Source organism: Lathamus discolor, chromosome 1 (assembly GCF_037157495.1).
Source record: "Lathamus discolor isolate bLatDis1 chromosome 1, bLatDis1.hap1, whole genome shotgun sequence".
Classification (NCBI taxonomy): Eukaryota; Metazoa; Chordata; class Aves; order Psittaciformes; family Psittacidae; genus Lathamus; species Lathamus discolor.
Window position 1 is genome coordinate 141250857 of NC_088884.1, and position 14717 is coordinate 141265573.

General features: G+C 41.8%; 2 protein-coding genes across 8 annotated transcripts in view; one reads left to right on the forward strand and one right to left on the reverse strand.

The window, feature by feature from the left end:
- The window catches only part of KLHL5 (kelch like family member 5), a 57645-nt gene extending 49126 nt beyond the window's left edge, over nucleotides 1-8519 (reverse strand). For 2 of the 4 annotated variants that reach the window (XM_065698920.1, XM_065698911.1), the window contains exons 1-2: nucleotides 8305-8393; nucleotides 5471-5562 (exon numbers count right to left, since the gene is read on the reverse strand). The gene's annotated coding sequence lies outside the window, so the exon portion shown is untranslated. Of the gene's footprint in view, nucleotides 1-5470; nucleotides 5563-8304 lie in introns of all 4 variants that reach the window. The other 2 variants (XM_065698945.1, XM_065698928.1) reach the window with 2 other exon arrangements.
- A 2792-nt stretch (nucleotides 8520-11311) lies between these two features.
- The window catches only part of TMEM156 (transmembrane protein 156), a 39518-nt gene continuing 36112 nt past the window's right edge, over nucleotides 11312-14717 (forward strand). For 2 of the 4 annotated variants that reach the window (XM_065699059.1, XM_065699064.1), the window contains exon 1: nucleotides 11312-11451. In XM_065699059.1, the coding sequence (XP_065555131.1) occupies nucleotides 11352-11451 (100 nt within the window). In that variant the 5' untranslated portion in view covers nucleotides 11312-11351. The remainder of the gene's footprint in view (nucleotides 11452-14717) is intronic. The other 2 variants (XM_065699043.1, XM_065699052.1) reach the window with 1 other exon arrangement.

Genomic DNA, 14717 nt, shown 5'->3' on the forward strand with positions numbered 1-14717 from the left:
AAGCAGATCACACTACCACGCTTTCTCACTTGTTCCGAAAAAAAAATCTGTGAAACATGGAAGGAAGAATAAGAAATACATTCTGCTCCATCTAAGTCCACCTTTTAAAATATATTGTCCATTAATTAAACTGATTAAAAAAAAAGAAAACAAAGGTGAGAAGAAAGAACTTCTGGGAAACTATCTGGAAGCAGATACAGCAGAAATAGTTTAAAAATAGAAACATTTCACTCAACTGAAAACTTACAACCGCAAAGTCTAACTGTTTCCTATGTTCTGTGTTTAGGTCTTCAAAAAATGGTCTTTTTTGTTTTCTTTTTTAGTAATTGCTATTAATATGGCATTTCAGAATAAAGTTGGACCTCGGGCACTATTTACTGAAGAAAGCATTTCCTGCAGAGCTGCTGTTCTTACAGAGCTAAGTTCTAATCAGAACAGAGATTGGAGGGGAGGGATTCCTTTTTAAACAAACACATAATACTATAATCACAAAACAAAGAGCAATGAAAGAAATAATAATCACTGTTCTGGCCTCATAATACCCAGCCTTTCACAAAATGAATTGCTTTTTCATTTAATATCATCCTTTCCAATGCTACTGGTGTAATGCTTTGCCAAGGTGACAATTGCTTTGTTGTTGGAGACAGCCAGCCTACCTAGCTGAACAAAAAGTCTTCAGTTGCAACCCACAAGAAATAATTAACGAAAGACTATTAGAAACAGGTCTAAGAACATTATCCACAGCACTCTTGTTAGTTGCTTAGGCTTTCATTCTTTTTAGGTAAGACACATTCTGCTCCTCCTCTCCACCATACAAAATCCATTAAGTGTGGGCATGAGAAACACCTTATATTTTCAAGACGTTTTTCAAAGGCTTAAAAGGCTGTAATTATGCAAAACACTTGGGCAAGCTGTGGCTTTTTGAAACTGTAAGGGGTGACATTTCTCAAAGTTAAAAAGGTCTTTATCCCTTAGGTAGGAAAGGGCTTACATTGTATATCTAAAAGGATGCCTAAACAATTGATACAGTCTTTCATGAACTGCTCCCACCACTGAATGTGTAATACAGGGCTATAGGAGTTTTCACAAAATACAGTAGAAGGTTGATTTAAATGTCAATTTCTTGAACTGGAAAGCATTGCAAATTTTAAGCAAGTTGGTTAAAGTATTACTAATTTTTAAATGAAGTTCAGTTCTTTGCAGTAGAGTCAATACAACATATATTGACTATATGGACAAAAGTATCAGCTAAGGCAGTGGGACAAGTCTATCCCAGACACATTTTCGTAGAGATGAAGCCAGTGTTCTACCTTAAATTTTACTGTTTTACAAAAACAGCCTTCTACAATTTTATAAACAGTTTTCTATTACTTCTGACAATCTGATGGATGCTCTTGGAAGAATCCAAATTACTAAGAACTAAGAACTATTCTTCCAAGTATATCCTGTTGTTCTGGAAGACATCAGGATTTTTAACATCACTTAGAATTGAGGTAATTAATTGGCAAAGTATTCCTCTGAACAGATTGAAATCAATACCACTCTCATCTTTACAGAAATTCATCCTCTGGAAAAATGCCAGGATAAGTCCACAAGACGTAATTATTAATCAGCATCTCTGCTTGGTAATTAGTCATTCTACCTTGCAGTACAACAGGAATAAGGATTTCTCCCATAGTGATCGACCTTTTCAGTTCCTTCTCTCCGGAGTACACTTAACATTTGTTTCAAATTCTTTAACTTCCACAACCAAAGGTGCAGACCCAGCCTAAAAGTTCTGACAATCTGGAAGAGGCCGGCTATTTTGGTAAGTAGAGCTAACGCATTTTGAACTACTGCAAAATAATAGAAAAATAACCCCCAAAACGCAAACCCAAAAGTCTGTTCTCAAAGCAAATTCTGAGGAAACTTAGCAGTTCTAATAATCTTTAAAGCTCAGAAAAGTGTTGATGTTACCTATGGTGGAAGGTACCAACAAGGATATAGGTTGAGTGAGGAGAGAAAGAAATGGAAAACAGACAAAAAGGGGGGGAAAAAAAAAGCCTGACTGGAGGTCAATCCTTCATGACCAGAAATTAAATAAAGCCTATTGTTCCCTAGAACACATGGCAGTCACAAAGGACTGTTTTCCCCAATTGCTTGATGCCATACATATGTGACTCAGTGATAATAATTTTCTGGTTATCATTGCTGTTGGGCTAACAGGCTGGTTGGGAAAGGCTTCTAAACAGACAAGCAAGAGGATAAATAAAATGGTGTTAGCACCTTGCAGACAGAGACGCATGTCAGGGAACCTGAAGGAAGACCAAGTGACACTTGTTTGAGTTCCATTCCTATGTCCTAACCCTATGCTTTTATCAGACTTGAGTAAAGCCAGAAGACAAGCAGGTGCCTCTCAACCTCTATCTAGGCACTGAGCTTGTGGCATCAGGTACCAAATGCGTCATTCTGCTATCCAATACTAAAATACCTGGTATTGATGAGAGCAATGCAGGGTAATAAACAGGTTCTGGTGTTATATAAGCCCACACTGAATGAAAACCCACATTAGTGGACTAATATAACATGAAATATTGTCCTGTTGTTGGTACTGATGATTACTATTGCTAGTGGCAGTGGTTTGACTACCAAAGTCTGTACCACCTCAGCAACCATAAACTTTGAACAGGCTCCTTAGGTATCCTGCAATCATTTTCTTATAGAATGGTTTGGGTTTGAAGGGACCTTAAAAATCAAGTTCCAACCCCCCTACCATGAGCAGGGACACCTTCCACTAGATCAGGTTGCTTTTTGGGACCAGAGAAATAAAAATACCAAAGTGCTATTTTTGTATCTAAGTATAAGAAGCTTATAAGGATGAATTTCATTTAGCCCAAATCGTCACTATATTAACTAAAAGCGGGGGGTGGTGTGGTGGGGTGGTGGTGGTGGTGTAGAAATAAATAGCTGAAATATAAAAGAAATTTATAATTAATCTATACAAATAAAATAAGAATACTGAAATTTCTTCCAACAGTTTAATAAGGAGCAATACAAAGAAATGAGAGCGCAGCAATGGACTAAAATTCTAAACTTCCCAAACTCATGAATGTGATGGCCATGCATCAAAAATGCCCATAGAAAAGCAAGAGCTTGTAATAACTACACACAGAATTTTCAAGTACTTTGGCATCATCAGTAATGAAAATCATGTCTCAAGGGTTGGGTACTTCCAGGCTAGAACCATCCCAGCAGATAGTTACAAGGACACTGCAGCTGGTGCTCAGCTATTACTCTGGGCTAAATTTATTTTAAACAGGCTTCCTGTTATTCCTGCATGTAGAACTACAACATTCCTCTAGACTTGTGCTCCTGGAAAGGTAGTCAAAGGTTACAGCCCCCCTGAATGTAATTATATAATACACTATGCCAGTAAGTTTAACAAGAACCAGAGAGGCGGGAAAAATACAAAACAGAACAAATTATAAAATCACAGAATGGTCTGGGTTAGAAACGACCTTAAGATCATTTAGTTCCAACCCCCCTGCCATGGGCAGAGACGCCTCACACTAGACCACATCACCTAAGGCTCTGTCCAACCTGGCCTTCAACACTGACAGGGATGGAGCATTTACCACTTCTTTGGGCAACCTGTTCCAGTGCCTCATCACCCTCACAGTAAAGAACTCTTTCCTTATATCCAATCTAAACTTCCCCTGTTTAAGTTTTAACCCATTAGGGACTGTAATGATAGGACAAGGGGTAATGAAGAGTCACTCCCCAGCATCCCTATAGGCTCCCCTTCAGATACTGGAAGGCTGCTATGAGGTCTCCATGCAGCTTCTCTTCTTGAGGCTGAACAATCCCAACTTTCTCAGCCTAGTTTCATACGGGAAGTGCTCCAGTGCCCTGATCATCCTTGTGGCCTCCTCTGGACTTGTTCCAACAGCTCCATGTCCTTTTTATGTTGAGGACACCAGAACTGCACACAATACTCCAGGTGAGGTCTCACGAGAGCAGAGTAGAAGAGTAGTAGAAGTCACGCTCCTTTTGATGCAGCCCAGGATACGGTTGGCTTTCTGGGCTGCAAGCGCACGCTGTCGGCTCATGTTCATTTTCTCATCAACCAACACCCCCAACTCCTTCTCTACAGGGCTGCTCTGAATCTCTTCTCTGCCCAACCTATAGCTGTGCCTGGGACTGCTCCAACCCAGGTGTAGGACCTTGCACTTGGCATGGTTAAACCTTCATCAAGTTGGCATCAGTCCACCCCACAAGCATGTTGAGGTCGCTCTGGATAGCATTCCTTCCCTCCATCATATCAACTGAACCACGCAGCTTGGCATCATCAGCAGACTTGCTGAGGGCGCACTCAATCCCACTGTCCATGTCAGCGACAAAGATGTTGAACAAGACCGGTCCCAACACTGACCCCTGAGAGACACCATTCGTCACTGGTCTCCAGCTGGACATTGAGCCATTGACCTCAACTCTTTGCATGCAGCCATCCAGCCAGTTCTTTATCCAGCAAGCGGTCCATCCATCAAATTTATGTCTCTCCAGTTTAGAGACAAGGATATCATGCAGGAAAATAACATCTGCTGTTAAAAATGGTACATGGTAACTTTCCCGTGATGTAACAGATGATGATACAGCGAGAAAGACCATCTTTCTTCTATATTTGTAACACAACATGAATAAATTGTAGGCAATAAAGGTGTATGTTTCTTTATCAACATTCCCAAAGCAGAGAGATCTCGCGGTCAAGAAAGCAAATTTTTTCATTTTGGTAAAACCCAGTATTCCTAAATTAATTTAACTGCTTTTCTCACCCTCACCTCTGTTTTTTCAGCAGTATTTTACTTTACATAGAGTTCAGATAAAGCTAGATTTGTGCATGTATTCATGTTTTCAACATTCTTTTATCCCTTTGCTTTGTGTAAATGTCAAAGCTATTCCCTTTGAAAATTGCTTTAACTTAGAACAGTCCTACTACTTTCCTCCTAAAGAAAAAAGAAAGAAAGTGAAAGCCAGTCAGTATTACTGGCAATAAGATTTGACTGTGCAGTTGGTGGGCCTCTATTCATAAGCAGTTCTCTAAAGCAATTATTTTCTCTGACAGATTCAGTATCAACTTTTCCTGCTTTTCTTATAATGATAAAAAGATTCAAACTTAAGAGGTTTCTCATGCATTTTGATAAGATGAAAACTGAACTTTACAGTAATACCATCAGTCTTCAATAAAGCATGCTGTGATAAAGAGCAAAAGTGATGAAATCACATAGAAATGTTCCAAACACTAGGATGTGAAGTCCACAAATGCAAAACCAAGTCCTGCTTGTGTACCCTTACCAGAAGAAAGCCCTCACAAGACACATAACACAAAAAAGATGAAATTTCTGGTGTAAGTAAAACCTAGTACCTTTATGGGCTAAAGTCATCTTCCTTGTAGCATAACTTACTGTTAGAATTGAGTAAATACAATAATTACCTATAAAACCACACTGATCTCTAGGTGTTCCAAGAGTCACGTAGTTCCATCTGTTTTCCTCTTTTCAAAAATTTGAGGTAGCAGGAAAAAATCTAGAGGCAGAAAAATAACAGTGCAAACAAATAAGAACCAGCCATTTGGGGGGTGGAGAATAAATCTTGAAAGCAGATTTACTCTATTCAGATACAACTTCCTTCCACTCATCCTGTGATTCCTAAACTTTCTGAGGCATGGAATACAAGCATGTCACTATACAACTGTCACATTAGTTCCTTCCACAACTTAACACATATCAACAAAGACTCCAAAGAAAGAGGGGAAATTAGTATGAAATTTGAATATATAAGCTCTAAAGAAATATTGGGTTGCAAGGCAGTATCTGTTTTTAAGACTCCCAGTGCATTTTCACCGCTATCTTCAGCTAGCTGCAATTCCATGAAGGAAAGAGCAGATGAACTGCTCTGCCATACCAAGCACTTAAACTGGACACTGTTGCCAAAGAGTAACATTGACTGAATAAAGCTAAGTACCACCACTAATCATGCTTCAATAAATGTACTTATGCTTACTGTTACCATGGTTCTCAACCCTTTTCCTGTTTACAGGCCACTATAAACTTTCTAGCCGAAGTAAGACCTCTACTCAAAAACCCCTAGCCTGCTGAAACAGCATGTGTCTACTTTGGGCTCAGCACCAAACAAATGGACTACACGCAATGATTGTTTTCACTTTAAAGTGAAAGAAAACATAGCCCCACAGAACACCTACAGGCATAACACAATACCTAATATTTGACCTCTTATAGTCTGATGTGTTTTACTAGCTGCAAAACACTTCTAGCTGTCTGAATAGTGGCATCACCTCATTCTTGCACCTGGAGCACATAGCCTCATCTCTCCTATATAATTGTTTTTTTAAGGCTATTCAACCAATGAACACATGTATTTATGGTCAGCAGTTGCTTTGTTGGTAAATTTGTATAAAAGATATTCTTCTTATGAAAAAAAGCAAACAGTGGATAGCTAGGTTTGTAATTAATGTGTTCTAGTTGGTAAGATTACTATCATAAAAGGCAATTTAATTGAGGCAAGCTTTCCCATTGTAAGAGTTTTGTAAGGGCAATGTAAAATCACACTGCAGTTTCTTCAGACCTGTAGAAAATTTCATTATGGGTCATGTTATGTCTAATTAGGTAATCATCTTTACCACATCATGAAACACTGAATTACAACAAAAAAGCACAAGACATTGATTGACACAACCAAAGAACAAGCTTTTTAGAAGTGCTCGTGATACAAAAGTCCAGAGAGTTGGAATAAGTTCACCAATATGAACTGTCACTGTTTGCAACAGTTCGCAATCACTGCTCGACCATAAGGGTCTAATGGAAGATTTTTTTCATCTTCACACAAATTCTTTTATATTTTAAATTTGCAGTCACCGCAAATTTGTGAAACACAATGTGTTAAAAACTACTGTCACAAAGCAAACACGCTGGCTCCGGTAGCGGACCTGCCCACCCAGAGGACATGCTGAGGGACGGGTCAGTGAAGCTGACGCAGGGCAAAGGAAAACCCTATCTGACTTAGATCAGGGTTACTGTTATTATCATTATTATTTTGGTTCTATCCCGCTCCTTACCATTGTTCAGCAAGGAGAAAACAGGAAAAACACAAGATGGGAACACAGTCTCCTACGGAGTTTCAGAACAAGGCTTTTTATTTTTTTGTAGATATCACCTCTGGAAATTCTTGCGCAAAAACACCTTCATGAGAAACGATCAGATACCGTTTCTGTCAAAACTGGTGAACTGCCCATGAAAATACATCTTGTGATCCGTTTTATTAAAAAGGACCCATCCCCACAATACATAGTTTGTTTAGATACAAAAGCTACACTGACAAAACCAGGAGTTCAAAGTTTTATTCCTATTCATGCTCGTAAGAAGACTTGAGTGGTATTTTTACTTGAAAACAGGACTGCACTTGGAGTTTAGCTTGTGTAATTTCATTACTGACTTTTAAGTAAAAGCAAAGAACAAGCCCGAGCGTCCCTTTTTCCCCGCTGTGGCATTACTGGATACAAACAGGCACTGCTGCTAAACCACCGTGACGACGAGCCGCGGACGGCCCCGCTGCGGCCGGACTGCCACGCTGCATCACAGCTCACACCGCTGAGCCAAGGGAGTTCAAAGCCCAAAGCCACAAGAAGGCTTCAAGGAAAACCATGAGCCAATAATACGCATAAACAGCAGCTGTTTGATGTTCAACACTTATACTTCTTTTTTCTTCCCCGTGTAACACCACCACTCCCCATCACGCCGATTTGGTGGTCGCTGCTCTGCTCTGTCCGACTAGTCTTAAAATACAACAAAATGTAGTTTCCCACTGCTTCCTACTCTGACCGCGACGGTTAGGACACAAACACACGAGCAAACACCTGAAAGCGCAGTGTTAACCGCACTTTACCGGGTCCCCGCTCTGACCCGCACCGGACACAAACGCCTCCCGATCGGGCGGACACAGACCCCGCTCCTCCGGCGGAGCCCCCTACGACAGCCAGCTCCCCCCCGCTGCCCGCTCGGCCCCAGGCTCCCACCCCGTCCCCGCCCGGCGGGGCTGCCACAGCGGCGGGCGCTGGCACCGCTCCCCTCCCCCGCCGCGGGGCGCTGCTCGCGGCGGCAGCCGGCAGGACAGAGCCCGGCGGAGCAGGGAGCAGGGCGGGAGCCCGCCCCTCACCAGCTCGCCCCTCGCCCTCCTCCCCGCTCTCTCCTCCCCCTCCCGGCAGCGCCAGGCCCCCTCCCCTCGCCGCGGAGCCCCGACCGCCCTCCTCACCTCTCAAGGTCCGGGAGGGGGGCGAGGTTGGGAGAGGGCGGGGAAAGGGAAAAAGGGCGATGGAGGCGCCGCCACCCCCGCCCCTCCCGCTCCGCCCCGGCCCGGGAGCAGCCAGCGCGCCCGCTCCAAGGCGGGAGGCCCCGCGCACTGGGGCGATGCCGCCCCGCCGACAACCGGGCCCCTCGGGCCCCGGCCCCTCCCCTGCGCGCGCGGGCACCTCCGGGGAGGGCGGGGCGGGGAGAGAGGGGCCCCAGGGGCGGGGCGGGGCGCTGGGACACGCCCCCTGCCCGCCTGGCCGCCGGCCCCGCCTCCTGTCCCGGCGCGGGGGGCGCGCGCCGCCGCCGCCAGCCAACCGGCGGCCTCCGCGCGCCCGAGGGCAGGGCCGGAGCGTGGCCGCGCGTGGCGGGGCGGTGGCCGCGGCCGCTCCCCTCAGGCTGTGGCCGCCGCCCCGCGCCGCGCCCCCTCTGCCGGCGGGGCAGTGGAACGGCGGCCAGGACGGTCCCGTCTGGTTCCCCGGGTTCCAAGGCCTCGGCCCGGACGGGCACCCCTGCGGGCCTCCTAGACCCGTAAAGCCCGGCACTCCCCTGGCCCGGGCTGTCACACGGAGGTGAAATAAACCTGCGGCGACGCACGAGGCAGCCGGTGACACCCCCCGCTCCGGCCCCTGGCACCGTGTGGTGCTGAGGCGGCCTGTCCTTGCATCTAGTGGGCACGTACACACGAGCCGCTGCCAGCCTTGTTATGCAGCGCCTTACCGATGACCTCTGCCTTGCAAAGAAAGTATAATTTTCCGAATTAATAGGCTGTGCGACACTCAGATGTGCCTCCAACTGATCAAACCGATCTAAGGGCGCCCAAGATCATTGCTGAGGCGTGGCGGTGTCAGTTGGGTGCGGTAATGAGGCATATAGTGCTTGCTTTGCCTAATTCTGTAAGGAAATGTGGTCTACATGCTGCGTGCTTCGCCTACCAGTTCTCCTCCTGGCTGACTTTAAGCAATTTAGCTGACCTTAACTAAATTTGACCTCAGGACAGGGTTTTTGAAAGTACTAATTCTTCCACCTGGGCAAAAAATTATTAGCTAGGTGGAGGGAAGCATGTTCCCAGGAAGGAAAACTCATGGTTTTGAGGTCAGTTGGAGGGTGAAGCCACACACATGCACATGATTCAGCTACGTTACACACACAGAGCTGCCTGAGGGTAATTGTGTCTGAAACTTAGGGTGTCCCTGGGGGATGAGTGGACAGATCACATACGTGCCTCCTGAACTCGGGAACTAAACTAAAATGTGCCGCCACAATAGCCCCAGAATAGATGTTCCCCATCTGCTTACTGCAGAGTTTGTGAAAATCTTCTGCAGAATCTCAAACCCAAAGTATTCCACGGGCTGTTACTGTACGAAGCTGAACTTGGGCATGATACTATAGCCAATTTCTAGTCTGACCTTGGGCATTACCAACAGCGATGAAAGTCTGAATGTACCAGAAAGGGATAGATACACATACTGCTTGACAAAGTCCTCCAGTTATTTTCCAGTATTTTCTCCATTTCCAAAGGGCAGAAAGGATGGGTGAGCACCATATAACCTTGAAAACAGAAAAATACAAAGAAATGATACAACAGATACTTAAGGGGCAATAGTCTCTCACAAAAAAGACCTAATTTGCTAACATGACAAATAGAAATTGCTAACATGACAAATAGAAATTGTTCTGTATTTTACTTTTAAAATTCATACTTGTGATTATTTTGTACCCTATTACTGCTGTTGTACCATACTGTCAAAAAGAAAAATCAGTTCTTTTTGCTTTGGGTTCATTGCTTTCATTGCATAAACCTGCTACATTTAAAATATCATATTAACAATTTTACATCCACTACAGCTCCATAAAGAGTCTTTCTACAGAATGAATGCTGTATTTGCTTCCACCTGCCTTAGTGATCTTGTGAGATAACTAGGTGACAAGAAGGGCATTTCAGGTTTATGGGACATTTCTTCTTTTACTTCAGCAGCATTGCTTCATTTTGGTAGTACTTAATATTTAATGCATTGTGTGAAAAATACTACATCAGAAGAGAGCTTTCTGAATTAATCAGATCTTTCATACTGCATATACTTTATATTTGAGTCAAATTATTTGTTTTTGCATATGCATTATTCAGAGTACTTTTATTTGGAACATTTCAGAAATGTTCTTTACAATCTTATCAGTAAGAAAAATTCATGGAATATGGTGGTTGTCAGAATGAAAGACTTCACACTTTTAACTAGGAAGTTTAGCTGAATAATTGGACTACAATGTATAGAAATAGCAGTGGCTCTATGCAGTCTTCTTGTGGTGTAAAGGACAGTAATACACACACTGAAGACACCCAACAGATTGTCAAAACATCTGTTGTCTTTTAAGAATACAGCAGCAATGACAGTATGAACATCTCATTATACTTAGTACATCACTTATTTGCCAGATCAGAAACTTTAGGTCATAATGAACAAATTCATAGTCTATTAAAGTCTTGAAGATTCTGTATTAGATAAAATTATCTTTCCCCTAGCCCCAATGCATATGTATATAAATAAACCAATAAAATCTCCATATCTGACTCATGTGGTTCTGACTCATCTTTGTAATGAGGGTCTGAGTAATTTTTTTTAAACCTGCTTAGCCAAATAAGTACAAAATTCCTTCGCAGAGATGATTCATTTACTGTTGAGAAGGTATATGGAAGTAGCCATTAGGGGGTGATGTTCCTAAAACAAAACTACCCCAAATGAATAAAATAGTTCCTATGTTTGTTTTTTCTTCTATTTTCATCCTGGTACATGAGTTTTATCTTCAGTGTAGTCATTTGAGTCATCCTCATCTATGTCACTGTAAGAACAAAACTTGGCTTTCTACAATTTAACGTCACCAGAAGTAAAAAGAAAGCTCATATTGAGAAAAGGAAATGAATAGACGCTATTTTGCATAAAGTCTGCACTAAGTTAAAAGCTAAACCAGGAAGGAAGTTACCACCACTATGCTAGATGGGAGTGCTTCAGTGACATGTGCTTGTTTTGGGGAAAATCAGAACTCTTCAGATTAGTCCTAGGAATAATTACCATGTTCATTTTATGTTTACCTGAATTTTTCAAAATCCATGAAGGTGAGTGAGCAGCTTCTAAAATAGCCTTTTCTTTATTTGAAACTCTGATTGCAATTGAAAAGTTGGTACATGCTTTCCTAAAAGCTACCATCAGAATGCCGTGCTCATATGCAAATCATATAGATTGTTTTTTTGTTAGATTTTTAACCAAGAACGTTAATTATTTGTGGCAATTTGAAAGGAGTTTGTGATTCATTTATCTACACTGCAAAATTCTTGGTAACCAGTTCCATGCAACTGTGCTTTTACTATCTTCCTCATGAAGAGAGTAGTTAAAGCACGTATGTTCTTTTATAGCAGGCACTCATGTCTTAAAAAATAACTGTTTTTTAAGTTCCTACACTTAAATGCCTATAATACCTTGTACAATTTCTGTCTGGTAGGAGATGCTGTCTGTGAAAGAGGCATACAGTGCTGACCTGACAAAAAGTAAAGTGGCATAAACGTAACTGAGTGAAGCAAATCATGTAACATAAATGCCAGTTACATCTTTGTGATCCTAAAGGTCAACCCTGGATTTAGGATGAATGTGAAATACACGTGTATAAGTTTTACATTCAATGCTTTCTTAAAAATCCATAAATAAATTAATATTAAAATAGTTCTGTCACATCCATTCTCAAGTTTTTGAATACATAAATGTTATAATAAAAAGCATCCCTTTGACAAATGGCATGTATTCTCAGGCATCGTGCAATTAATTGTTTATGAAGCATAATTTCCTGGAAAAAAAAGAAAAAAGTCCAGATTGGGTTATTTATATTTACATTTATATCTCTATTAGCCACAAAGGATAAGCATGACAGTAACTAGAATATTTCAATAGATTTTTATAGTTTATAAATGAACAAACTTGGTAAGCTGTCAGAAGTTTCAAATATAAAATTGATGAGTCAGTTTCAGATATTGAAATAATTAATATTCTATCTCCACGCAGAAGTAATCAAAAGTATTTGCTAACACAGACTATGCAATTAAACAATGACATGTTTTTTACCAGAAGAAAACATTGACCCTACTGTCAAACATCAAAGAATTATTGCGATTTTCCATGATTGCTTTCCTAGTTTGCTCTTATTGGAGATGCGTTATGCTGCAATAGCATGATCACTGCAATTATGATATGTGCATATGATCTTAATCACAGAGTGTCTAAATTAAGATTGTGAAGTACATGAGCAGAATACAGCACAGAATTATGTTTGGAAAATTAGAATCATTGTCATATTTTGAATGTTCTAAATGCTATATGACTATAGCAGATGGTATAACAACATCTGAATTACGTGAGAAGGTAAATATTTTGAACTATTCATTTTGAAAATTCCAAGGAACTTGGGTCTCTGGTTCATTGGAAACCTTCTGTTGGAAACTGGTTTTGTGTCAGATTTTGTGGCAAACACAAAATGTACAGAAGCTGCTGTAGGTGTTTCAAATTGCTGTTTACCCCATGAGGCTTCGCCACACAGAGCTGTTGTTGGGCGTCTTTGAGGTGTGAAACATAGTCACTGTATCTTTCTCTGTGAAGGGTTCCTAAATGTGTTTCAGAGACCTCCTAATTCCACAGGCTTTTCCAGGATCATGTTAACAATGTGCGTACTTCAAGTTTTTAATATAACCTGTGAAATTGCAGACAAGCAAAGTATACAGATAGAAGTGAAACTTGGAGGTTTTATCCCAGGGGATGCTCCAGCATTTATTTTCATTCTGCAGAGGGAATAAGAATGGAAATCTCTCATTAAAAAGAAATGTAGGGAGAAATCAATTTACAAAAATACTAAACCTTTAAAAATTTATCAAAAGAATACAGTTCACCCTTGCCAAAAGTGAAATGTTTCCTTTATATTTGTAAAGCAACCCACTTGTTTGGACACAGGGTATTGAACCTTTAAACTAGATTGCTTTAGAGCAGGAGGTTGTATTTTTGGGGTGTGGTGCTCTCAATTCCAGTCCTGTCCTCTGGGTCCAGCTACTTGAGGGATTGTATCTCTTTAAATCTATCAGTGATGTGTTCCCCAATTTGTACTGTAGGCCTTGTATCTCTACAGTATTATGTTGATGACAATAACTTCCATAAAGAGGTGATAAAAATCACAATTTCATATACTGCTGAATTGATTCAAAACAGAACATCATAGATCAAATGAAAAAAAAAGGCAATCCAAAATGAAATATTTATGATTTTCATTTTAATGGGAAGCAAGTTTTTTACAAATTCGTATCTTCCCTGTGAATAATTTCCTTTCAATGGAATTGGATTTTCTGTGGAAGAACACCCTGTAAAATGAGGCTTACTAAAAGAATTTCATAATCACAGAACTTCTTAATATTAGGCATGCGGGTTACAGATCTTTGAATACAAAGCTGTTCCTAGAGATACTTTGCATGGTTTCATCTCACTGATCCTCTTAACTCCTCTGGCTGTCTGCATTCAGATTTCACAAGACCCCTTCCACTTTTCTGGTGATGTTTACGTTTGGGAGGGTGCTCTCCAGTCCTGAAGTAAGGAGCAAGCCTCTTGTGGGTACAGCAATCTGTCTGCCATGTTATCCACTGGGAAAGTCTAGTCTTTCAGCCCAGGTTACAGTCTTTATCAATAATATATATCACTTCTTAGAAAGTCCATAATCTTGTGAGTTGGAAGGACATAAATGCTGATGCTGGGTTGCAATTTGGTTGAATTTCTCAGTAGAGATCTTTCAAGAGGAACAGGAGGTAAGCACCCTCCGTAACAGGATGTCCTGGTTTGAGCAGCAGCAGTCAGTTTTCTCCTTCTTAGGAGCTAGTACAGTGCTGTGTTTTGATCTTTTGGCCTGGGAACAGTGCTGATAACATGGATGTTTTCAGTTGCTGCTCGAATGTTTGGTCTGGCCAAGGACTTTGTGAGCCTCATGCTCTGCCAGGGAGGAGGGGAGGCTGGGAGGAAGCAGAGACAGGACACCTGACCCAAACTGACCAAAGAGGTATTCCATACCACAGCACGTCATGCCCAGGGATGTAACTTGGAGTGACCCGGAAGGGTTGGGACTGCAGGGTTGGACGAGGTATCGGTCGGTGCTCGGCTGGGGGGAGTGGGGCGAGTTATTGGTCGGCTGGTGTTAAGGTGTTGTATTCTTTCCTCTTGTTATTTCTTTTATCATTATTATTATTGGTGGTAGCAGTAGTGATCTATGTTATACCTTAGTTACTAAACTGTTCTTATCTCAACCCGTGGGAGTTGCATTCTTTTTGATTCTCCTCTCCGTCCCTCCAGGAGCAGGGGGAGG